This window comes from Arachis ipaensis, chromosome B02 (genome assembly GCF_000816755.2).
Source record: "Arachis ipaensis cultivar K30076 chromosome B02, Araip1.1, whole genome shotgun sequence".
Lineage (NCBI taxonomy): Eukaryota > Viridiplantae > Streptophyta > Magnoliopsida > Fabales > Fabaceae > Arachis > Arachis ipaensis.
This window is the reverse complement of record NC_029786.2, coordinates 46,996,534-47,008,098: the sequence shown is the minus strand read 5'-3', so window position 1 is coordinate 47,008,098 and position 11,565 is coordinate 46,996,534. Positions and strand designations below refer to the sequence as shown.

At 35.4% G+C, this 11,565-nt stretch overlaps 1 protein-coding gene and 1 long non-coding RNA gene across 2 annotated transcripts; one reads left to right on the top strand and one right to left on the bottom strand.

Moving 5' to 3' along the window:
* Positions 1,591-2,488, top strand: LOC110269222. The gene is made up of 3 exons (XM_021116913.1): positions 1,591-1,656; positions 1,747-1,861; positions 2,037-2,488. Exons 1-3 carry the CDS (start codon positions 1,591-1,593, stop codon positions 2,249-2,251), a joined length of 396 nt encoding a protein of 131 aa, XP_020972572.1. The 3' UTR covers positions 2,252-2,488.
* On the bottom strand, positions 2,878-9,119 carry LOC110267649. The gene is made up of 2 exons (XR_002355501.1): positions 9,073-9,119; positions 2,878-2,979 (listed from the first exon to the last, which is right to left on the bottom strand). It is a non-coding gene; the product is annotated as an uncharacterized LOC110267649 (long non-coding RNA).

Below are 11,565 nucleotides of genomic sequence, written 5' to 3'. Positions count from 1 at the left end.
AACAAAAAAAATAAATTTTTTTGCCGAAAAGTATAAAAATAAAGAATTTCAAAAATATCCAATTTCGAAAAAATTTAAAAACTTTAAATTTTTAAAAGTAATTTATTCTATATTTGTGAAAAAATAGCTTTATCTAGTGAAAAAAAAATTCTTGAAATAAAATTTTTGATTTCGAAATAAATAAATTTTTATTTTTTTGAATTTTTTAAATTGAAAATTAAACTTTTTATTCAAAGTAGAAAAAGAAAATAAAGTCCAGCAATATTTTGAAGACAAAAAAAAGATGAAAACTTTTTATTTTTAAATTTTGAAACAAAAAAATAAAATTTTCCCTAAAAGTATAAAAATAAAGAATTTCAAAAATATCCAATAAAAAAAATTTAAAAATTTTAAATTTTAAAATTAATTTATTCTATATTTGTGAAAATATATCATTATCCGGTGAATAAAAAAATAAAAAAATATTCTTAAAAAAAATTAGGATTTCAAATGACAAAATTTTTCATTTTTTTGAATTTTTAAATTTAAAAATTAAATTTTTTATTTAAAATAAAAAAATAAAATAAAGTCCAACAATACGAAGACAAGAAAAAAAGATGAAAACTTTTTATTTTTAAATTTTGAAACTAAAAAAATAATTTTTTTTGCCAAAAAGTAGAAAAATAAAGAATTTGAAAAATATCCAATAAAAAAATTTAAAAAGTTTAAATTTTTAAAATTAATTTATTCTATATTTGTGAGAAAATAGTATTATCCAATGAATAAACATTAAAAAATATTCTTGATAAAAAATTTAGGATTTGAAAAGACAAAATTTTTCATTTTTTTGAATTTTTAGATTTAAAAATTAAATTTTTTATTTAAAATAAAAAATAAAATAAAGTCCGGTAATATTAGGTTGACAAAAAAAAGAGAGTAAAGGACAAATAGGTCACTGACCTTTTTTTTCTGCGGACATTTTCATCCCCAACGATTAGAAAATACATTCATATCCTTGACCCTTCTAAAACGCGGACAAATTTACCTCTCCGTTTAAGTGACTCCATTGGACTCAACGAAAAACGCTGACGTGGCTCCCGTGGCACTGACCTGGCCGTTACGGGAGCACACGTGGCATGTAACTTTTTAAAACAGGTCATATTAGTCCTCTCACACCAAAATGTGTAGCTTTTCAAAACAGGACATATTAGTTCTCCCACCCCAAAATGACGTCGTTTCACTCAAATCCCCAATCTTTCACATTTATGAGCCCTACGCTGTCCTCAGCCACCTCCAACCCCAACCACCTCCTGCCCCTTGACTCCCTCTTCCACCACCACTTACGCTGCCCCTCCTCTCCTTGCCCCATCCCTTTCCCTCTCCACTCCCTCACTTACCCTAACACACTCTACTCCCCTCCCTTTCCACTCCCTCGCTTACCCCAAGGACGAAGAGAACGGTGGTGTAGAATCTCTGCTATAGGGGTTTAGGGTTTTAATGGCGTAAAAATGATTACTTGATTATACCGCCACTGTGTATCTCTAATTACTGTTTGGTTCCGATACCAGTGATTGAAGAATCTTACATTTCTCCATTCCCTCTTTGCCGCCAATGGCTCTCACTGCAGATCACCTATTCGAACCTGTTGCCGCCACTACTTGCTTCCACTGTGAAGCGGTAAAACCCTCTCTTTTTCTCTTTTTCACTTTATTTGTCATTCAAAGCCGAGTTTTTTATTTATTTAGTTATTTTCCTTCTCTGTGGCAGTGGAAGAAGAAGTGTTCGAAGCTTCAAGAATCACGAAACGCTCTTCGCCAAGCTATGAAGCTTCTAGAAACCAAAATCAATGAACTTCAGGCTCAAAATGTGAAGCTCAGCCAAGGTTATTTATTTATTTATTTTCAATTTTTCATTTTTGTGCCTTTTTCTTTGGGATGTGAGTAGTGTATCTGAATAAGAATTTTATGCATATGTAGTGGAATTTCTGCGAGTGGATTCACTGAACAGATTGGATTAAGTTGTAATTAGTGAACATTGCAATGTTGTATTTTCTGCAGAATGTGAAGAAGAACGGGCGCGAGCCAAAGCAGACGCTGAGAAGAAGCTTAAAGAATGTAATGCTAGAGTATCTTTAGAGAATGTAGTATGTAGCTTGAGGTCTGAAATTGATGCGATTCGGCAGAAACCTGGTGGTGATGCTAAGAATGGAAATGAGAGCATAGAGGGTTTTCAAGCTTGTATAGCTGATAAGGAAAGGAAATCAGTAGGTTGAAGGAGCTCCTGGAGGCAGAGAAGAAAAAGGCGGATAAGGAGAAGAAAAACTTGGAGAAGGAGAGAAAGAAAGCAGCTGAAGCTTTGAAGGCAGTAGAAGCGGAGAAGAGCAAAACTGCAGAAAAAGAGATGCAAATTGCCAAAATTGAAGCAGAGAAGGTTGAGGAGTATAGGACTCGGATTGTTCGATTGGAGAAAGAAGCTAATGAGGCAAAAACAAAGCTGGCTCATAAATGTGAAAAATTGGAGATTTGGGTGAAACGACGTCATTTTGGGGTGAGAGGACTAATATGTCCTGTTTTGAAAAGCTACACGTTTTAGTGTGAGAGGACTAATATGTCTTGTTTTAAAAAGTTACATGCCACGTGTACTCCCGTAACGGCCAGGTCAGCGCCTTAAATTTGTCCGCGTTTTGGAAGGGTAAGGGACATGAATATATTTTCCAATCCTTGGGGACGAAAATGTCCGCAGAAAAAAAGGCCAGGGACCTATTTGTCCTTTACTAAAAAAAATGAAAACTTTTATTATTTTTAAATTTCGAAACTAAAAAAATAATTTGTTTACGAAAAAGTAGAAAAATTAAGAATTTCAAAAATATCCAAAAAACAAAAATTCTAAAAGTTTAAATTTTTAAAATTAATTTACTCTATATTTGTGAAAAAATAGCATTATCCGGAGAACAAAAAATAAAAAATTATTCTTGATAAAAAATTTAGGATTTCAAAAGACCTCTTCCCAGTTTCCGATCTTCTATCATTGGTCCGCCAACAATGGTCTATCATCGATCCTTCAGAGGCAGGGTATGAAGAATGCTATGGTTTATCACCTATAGTATAGGTAAGGCTTTAGCGTTATGAAAGAACTGGGAGAGAGAGCTTCCAGGAATGGTTCTTGCCCGTCTAGGGGACTTCTCATTCATAGGTTCACATTGATGTGTGGAAAATGATCCAATACAAAACTCACCGGCAAGTGTACCGGGTCGCATCAAGTAATAATAACTCACGTGAGTGAGGTCGATCCCACAGGGATTGAAGGATTGAGCAATTTTAGTTTAGTGGTTGATTTAGTCAAGTGAACAAGAGTTGATTTGAGTGAGTTGTAATTGACAGAAGCTAAATTGCATGAATTGTAAAGGGAGAGGGAAGAATTGCAGTAAATTAAAGAACAAAGAAAGTAAAGAAGCTGAATCTTAAAGTGCAAGTAATATAAATTGTAGAAACTTAGATTGCAAGAAATGTAAATGACTGAAGCTTAAAGTGCAAGAAATGTAAATTGCTTGAATAATAAAAGGATCCGGGAGCTGGTGATACGTAAAAATTAATTTCACGTAATTACCGGCAAGTATACCGGATCGTATCAAGTAGTAAAACTCACTAAGAGTGAGGTCGATCCCACGGAGATTGGTAGATTAAGCAACTTTAGTTAAATGGTAGATTCAGTTAAGAAAACATAGTTTTGATTTCATGAGATTTGTGATTTTTGAACATAATTGCAAAAGAATTAAATGGCAAGGAATTTAAAGAACTAGAAGAGAGAAAGAAGATGAAAGTAAATAACTGAAACTTAAAATGCAAGAAACTTAAATGACATTAAAGATAAATTGCAAGAAAGTAAAGATTGCAGAATTTTAAAGAGCATAAGAGTAAATAGCAAGAAATATAGAAACAGAATGTAAATGACAAGAATAATGAATTGCAAGAATGTAGAAGGGAATTGGGTAATGGGTATTCAAACAACTAAAGAGCAAAAGAAATGAGAATTGATGATGGAGAGGATCATTAGGGATCAGAGATGCAAATTCTCCTGAATTGATGTTGATCAATTCCTTCTCAATCATGGGTATAGATCCATGGCAAATTGTGGGTAATTGAATCCTAATCTCTTGGTAACTCAATTTCTCTCAACACAACCAATTGCCACTCTCGTGATCTAATTGTTCATGAGAAGAGATGAAGTTCAATTTCTAATCCAAGCCACACAATTTCCAGAATCTCAACTAAGGAAGGTTACATCTCACATACCAACCAAAGTGTATTGATCAAGGAAATCATGAAAGGATGAACTCTAAACTGAATTATGTGACTCCTTTTTCAAATTCACCACATAATTCATATAGATTAATCCCTCTCTCGATGGTGATTGAATCTTTGAAGAACAAGAGTTTTCTCTTGGATTAACCACTTGAATTAAGAAGGAGGAGAAGAGTTATCAATTCATTCAAACAAGCAGAGCTCTTCCCCCTAATGAAAGTGGGGTTTAGTGAATCATAGCTCCAATTTTAACAACAATTGCAATAGATGAAAATTAAACTAAGTGTAGAGAAGAATGAAGAAGAAGAAGAAGAAGTTCTTAAAACTGTAATTCAAAGTTGCAAGAAAAACAAAATAGAAAACCGGTGAGAAAAAGTAGAGAATAGAAATTACTAGTGTAATAGAAAATGTCTAAGTGTCAAAAAGTCTAAAAACAAGTTCCAAAGCAAAAAGTCAAAATCCTACCTCTAAGTATCAAACTCTTCTCTATTTATACTGCTCCTAAAACTCCTTCAGAGACCTTTAATTTGGGCTAGCAATGTGGGCTTTCTCTTGGTTGAATTCCTGGCTCAATGGAATGCAGTTGCTGGCATTTGTGAGGAACAGAGGAAGCAGAGCAAGTTGTCATCAATTCTGGCCCATTGAGTGGTGTTACTAGCAAACACGCTAGTGTTGTAGCACGTTGGCAACGTGCTTTTGGTTTTCCTGGGCTGGGGCTTTGTAACTTGGGCGTTGTTAGCTCAAGTTGTTGCTAACAACTTGGTTTTCTTCTTCTTGACTCCACTTTCATGCTTAATGTTGCCCAGAATTTGAGTGTCAATCCTCTGCTTCAATATAGACTATCATACATCATTGGAAAGCTTAGAATGTCTTCTTTCTAATGCACTTGGAATCATCTCAATTGAATTTTCCTATCTCAAGTTATGCTTCCTCAAAGAAGGTAAGGTCGGGCTGCCAAGTTTGTTGAAGTTGTTGCTGAACACGCACCCTCTCTTCCAAGTTGGCAACGTGCCAAACCTCCCAAGGCTGAGACATGGGGCTGGCGTTGTTGCTGAACACGCCCCCTTGTTGGCACGTTGGCAACGTGCTCGCTGCTCCCCTCCAGGGCTGCCTTCTGGCTTCAACTTTGCTTGTCACGTTGCCTTGGAACACGCCTATAGAGCTTGGCGTTGGCAACGTGCTCGAGTGAGGGGGGGTTGCTCTCCAAGCTTGCTTGCTACGTTGCCTTGGATAATGCCCATGCACTCAGCGTTGGCAACGTGCTGGCTTCCTTCCAGGACAGCTTCCTTGCTTGGCGTTGTCACAAAACACTTCCTTGTTGGTGGCGTTGGCAACGTGCTAGAGTCTTGAGATTGCCCTCCAGGGTTGCCTTCTAGTTTCCAACCTTGCTTGCAATGTTGTCCCTAAACACGCCTTTGGATTCTGGCGTTGGCAACGTGCTGGCTCCCTTTCCTGGACAGCCTCCTTGCTTGCCTACGTTATTATCAAGCACGCCCCTGCATCTCTTGGCTGGCAACGTGCTTGAACTCATGGTTGGCCCAAGATCTTGCTTGTTGCGTTGCCAATGAACACGCCTTCAGAACTTGGCGTTGGCAACGTGCATGCTTCTTCCCCTGAGTTAGCTTCTTGCTTGGCGTTTTCTTGGGACACGCCCATGCTCTCCCAGTCCAACAACGTGCTTGAGTTTCCTTATGGCACCAAGCTTTGCTTGCTACGTTACCCTGGAAAACGCCAATGGAAGTTGGCGTTAGCAACGTGCTCGAGTGGAGGTCAGGGGTGCCTTGAGTGGGTGTCTAGCGTTGCTTTGAAACATGCCAATGAAAGCTGGCGTTGGTAATGTGCTCGAGCTCCCTAGATCCTCTCCAAGGCCTTGCTTTCTTGCTGCGTTGCTGGCCAGCGTTGTTCACAAGCACGCCTTTGTTCCAGCATGGTGGTAACGTGCTCGAACCTCTTCATGGCACTAAACTTTGTTTGCTGCGTTGCCTTCTTGCTCCAAGCTTTGCTCACCACGTTGCTATTGCACACGCCTTTATACTCCAGCGTTGGCAACGTGCTAGCCTCCTTCCCTGGACCAAGTCTTGCCTCCTGGCGTTATTGCCAAGCACTCAAGTAGAAGTGCAAGTTGGCAACGTGCAAACCCCTGCTTCTTTGCCAAGCTTGATGTATCTTTAAGCCTTCTTACTCTCATTCTTGCTCCATTGCTTTCTAGCTTCATTACCTAGCATAAACCAAAGAAACTTCCTCAAAGTCTTGCCATCTTATGAAATAAATTTCAAGGGAATCATTCATATCAACTTGTTTATAAACTCCTTGAATGTTTGCATGAATTTGGCCAACAATTTTACCTAGTTCTTGGTGTTTTAATGCATGGAGGTAAAACTCATAAAATTGCTAGTTTATTTCAAAGATAATGAATGAAACTAAGCTAAAACTAACTAAACTAACTAGCTAATATAGCAAATATGCGAATGCATCAGCTGGGAATACAGAAATTAAACAAGAGAAAGTAAAATGGCATTAAACAGAGAAGTAAAGGGTGAATTAGAATGCAACAAATCTAAACAAGAAAAGAACAATTGCTTGAAAATCCAAACAGAGAGCAAAATGTAGCTCAATTGCGATGGTTCAAGAGAAGTCAAAGATCTCAGGGTTAGAAGAGACTAGAGAACAAATCTAGATCTCAATCCTTCCTTGATCCAACCAAGAACAATTGCAAGAGAAGTAGAAAAGTAAATTGCAGGAGAAGTAGAAGATGAAAGCAGTAAATGGAATTTTGATTCAAATTTCAATTTCTAGAATTATGCAGAAAAATAAACAAAGAGATCTCAAAGTGAGATTGAAACAGAATTTCTTCAATTCTCCACCCAAGATCTAAGAAAAGAAGTAAAGAGTGCAGAAGTAAGAACAAGGAAGAAGAGAGATCAATTCTCCTTCCAAATTCTCCAAGATCCAAAATCAAAGTAAAAAAAACTCTCAAAATTACAAGTGAAAATTCTAAAAGAAAGTAAAAGGTGTAAAAAGGTGCTTTCTAAATCAAACTAACACCTATTTATACACTTCCTAATTTGGATCTAAGAATTTGGGTGGGCTCTAAAATTTGGTGAAGAAATGAATTAATTTGGATTTTTGGTTCAATTTTCAGCCCATGGTGCACCTCCCAGGCGAAGGCTCGGCTCTTGGCAAGAGCTTTGCTTCCCTTCCTTGTTTCAGTGCGCACGGTCCTTCCCTTGTGACAAGAGAACAAAGCTCTTTGCAAGAGCTTAAAGCTCTTGGCAAGAGCTTTACTTGTCCTTGAGGTCCCTGGTTCAAGTCTTGGGTGGAGCACTTGTGGATTTAATTTTCTTGGCACAAGAGTAGCGCTTAAGTCTTTGCCTCCTTGTAGTACTCGGTTCGAATCTTGGTGAAGGAAGTTGCTGGCCATTTTCCTTGGCAAGTGAGTGGCGCACAAGGCCTTGCTTCCTTGATGCTCCCTGTTCGAATCTTTTTCCTTGTGGAATAGCGCTGGCCCCTCCCCTTGGTCATGGGTTCAAGTCTTGGTGAGTGCATAGTTGAGCTTTTTCTCCTTGATTTTTCCCTTGGAATGCCTGAAAAAGCTCTTGGGCAAAGCTCTTGGCAAGAGCTTTGCATGTGAGCTTGCCTTGCTTCCTTCTTCCATGTGCTTTTGATAAAGCTCTTGGCAAGAGCTTTTAAGCTCTTGGCAAGAGCTTGGCTTTTGATTATTTGAAGGAAAGCTCTCCACAAGAGCTTTAATGCTCTTGGCAAGAGCTTTATACCCTTGTTTCTTGAATGCATCCACGCTTTTCCTTCTTTGAGCCACGCTTCTCTTCCTTTGGCCACGCTTTTCTTATTTTTTTCTTCACCTACAATTAATCAAAACAACCAATCAAAGTGTCACAAAATTCAAAAAGCTTAAAATTCATTTAAAACCAATTAATTTTAGCTTAAACTTCAAGATTTGTGTTAATTAAATGGTGGTTGATTGATTCAAAGAAACCATGCAATTCCACTCCAAATTGCTAACTTACAATGCAAGAAAGTGCATAAAAACTAATGAAACAAGTGAAAAATGCTTGCAAAACTAGCATATGATGACTTGTCATCACACATGAGGACATAAATGTATGAAAACTTGCTTGGGTTCTTTAACGGCTTCTATTTCATCCAATGCTTTCAGCAGAAGTCACTGCAGAAATTTGGTGCGACGTAGACTCCGTCATGGAAGTATCCTTCACTACTTGGACAGCTGAATGCTTAGTGGGATATGTTTGGATGACAAAAAAAAAGATAAAAACTTTTTTTTCTTAAATTTTGAAACTAAAAAAATAATTTTTTATCAAAAATTAGAAAAATAAAGAATTTCAAAAATATCCAATAAACAAAAGTTTAAATTTTTAAAATTAATTTATTCAATATTTGTGAAGAAATAGCATTATCCGAAGAATAAAAAAATAACAAAAATATTCTTGAAAAAAAATTTAGGATTTCAAAAGACAAAATATTTTATTTTTTTAATTTTTGTATTTAAAAATTAAATTTTTTATTTAAAATAAAAAAAGTCCAGCAATATTTGGAAAATAAGAAAAAAAGATGAATAGTTTTTATTTAAAAATTTTGAAACTAAAAAAATAATTTTTTTTGCCAAAAAATAAAGAATTTCAAAATATCCAATAAACAAAAATTTAAAAAGTTTAAATTTTAAAATTAATTTATTCTATATTTGTGAAAAAATAGTATTATGCCGTGAATAAAAAATAAAAAATATTCTTGAAAGAAAATTAGGATTTCAAAAGACAAATTTTTTCATTTTTTTGAACTTTTAAAGTTAAAAATAAAATTTTTATTTAAAATAAAAAATCAAATAAAGTCCAGCAATATTTGGAAAATAAGTAAAACAGATTTTTATTTTTAAATTTTAAAACTAAAAAAATAAATAATTTCAAAACTATCCAATAAACAAAAATTTAAAAGGATTAAATTTTTAAAATTAAGTTATTTTACATTTGAGAAAAAATAGCATTATCCGGTGAAGAAAAAAATATTCTTGAAAAAATATTTAGGATTTCAAAAGACAAAGTTTTTTATTTTTTCATTTTTAAATTTAAAAATAAATTTTTTATTTAAAATTAAAAAAATAAAAGAAAGTCCAGCAAATTAAAGAATTTAAAAAATATCCAATAAACAAAAAATTTTAAAACTTTAAATTTTTAAAATTAATTTATTCTATATTGGTGAAGAAATAGCATTATCTGGTAAATAAAAAAATAACAAAAATATTCTTGAAAAAAAATTTAGCATTATTGAACCTGTGATGAAGAAGAAATAATCCTAAATCCTAAAACTAAATCCTAAGAGAGAGGAGAGAACCTCTTTCTCTAAAAACTACACCTAAAACTAAAAATTATGAATTATGAGCTGATGATTATGAATGAATGGATTCTCCCATTTTATAGCCTCTAATATGTGTTTTCTGGGCCGAAAACTGGGTCGAAAACAGCCCATAAATCGCTGGAGAAGAAATCTGCCACGCTATTTTTGTCACTGCGACCCGTCCGCGTGGAGCGCGCATTTGCGTCGCCTAGAGTCAAGGCAACTATGATATATTATATATCAAATCGAAGCGCCAGACATTAGCTTTCCAACGCAACTAAAACCGCGTCGTTTGGACCACTGTAGCTCAAGTTATGACCGTTTTAGTGCGAGAGCGTCAGGCTGACAGCTTTGTAGTTCCTTCAACTTCTTGTATTCCTTCCACTTTTACATGCTTCCTTTCTATCCTCCAAGCCATTCCTGCCCTGTAATCTCTGAAAACACTTAACACACATATCAAGGCATCTAATGGTAATAAGAGAGGATTAATATTAGCAAATATAAGGCCAAGGAAGCATGTTTTCAATCATAGCACAAAATCAGGACGGAAAAAGTAAAACCATGCAAATAGCATGAATAAGTGGGTAAAGAGTTGATAAAATCCACTCAATTGAGCACAAGATAAACTATAAAATAGTGGTTTATCAGGCCCATCTTTGATACTCCTCCTTCTTCTACTCCACCATCATCCACACCACAAGCACCATCCGTCCATCAGATGTTCCTTCAGATCCTTGAGAGGTTCGACCGGCAAGACCGGCGGATGGAGCAAATGGAGCAATGTAACAAGCGTCGATACACCTATCTGAAGGAACTCATAGTTTGTACCCACCCACCTCCGGAACAGAAGGACACTCCGGACTCCCCTTCACCCAGTAGCACAGGGAGCCATGGCGAACCAGACAGTGGAGGCGATGCTTCCAGCCCTACCTTACTCCTTACTGATGGCACGGAGGACTGTGCCAAGCCTTAAGTGTGGGGAGGTCAGTCCTTTACTTTCAGAGGTAATCTCTCTCTCTTAACACCAGCATTTTAGTTTTTCTTTTGTTAGATAGGATAGATTACATGTATGTTTTGCTTGGTTAAAGTAATAAATTTCTTTTCAAGACCCTATTTTATAGTATTTCACTAATTTAAATTGAAAATTTATGTTAAACTTGTTTGAAGATTGTAATTTGGAACATGGTTTATAGCTAAGAACACACAACCTGTGAGATTTGAGTTTAATTATATGGTTACATTATTTAACCATGATTTTTATTTTTGTGTGTTTTCTTCTCTATGATTGTAATCTATAGTTTGTTCCATTCTATATGTCCATTGTTTAGTGTATTTGCATGCATACATATGATTGAGGTCATCATTTGTTATTAGCTCACTTATCCCAAATAGCCTACCATTTCAATTACCTTTGTTTGCCACTTTGAGCCTTTTAATCCCCATTAGTTCTGTATTTTACCGCATCACTAGCCTTAAGCGGAAAAATAATTAATTACCCCAATTGAATCTTTGGTTAGCTTAAGATAGAGATTGTGTATCAATTAAGTGTGGAGAATTGTGGGAACTTGGGTTAATGAAATTGTGTTGACAAAAGTATTGGAAATTTGGGTGCATACTCATGTGAGACCAGAAAAATCATGTGCATTGATATGTTATGTTTGCTTTCATTTTCATCAAAAATAAAATATATTACAATATAAATAAATAAATAAATAGGGGACAAAATTACCCCAATGTCAAGTTTAATAAAAGATCAATGCATATGTGGTGGAATTAAGGAAAATTTGGTATATGAGTATGTGAAATATACAAAAGTGTGGTTTTGGGTAGCTAGGCATGATTTTAGAATTATATAGAGTATGTGTATGTTAGGTGAGAACTTAAGTTAGTCAAAGATTCATATTATAGCTCACTTAGC

Excerpts from the sequence above, each read along its gene's own strand:
- LOC110269222 (XM_021116913.1), top strand. The coding sequence starts at position 1,591 with ATGGCTCTCACTGCAGATCACCTATTCGAACCTGTTGCCGCCACTACT. Across the intron at positions 1,657-1,746 it reads CTTGCTTCCACTGTGAAGCG|TGGAAGAAGAAGTGTTCGAA; the intron begins GTAAAACCCTCT and ends TCTCTGTGGCAG. Across the intron at positions 1,862-2,036 it reads AAATGTGAAGCTCAGCCAAG|AATGTGAAGAAGAACGGGCG; the intron begins GTTATTTATTTA and ends TATTTTCTGCAG.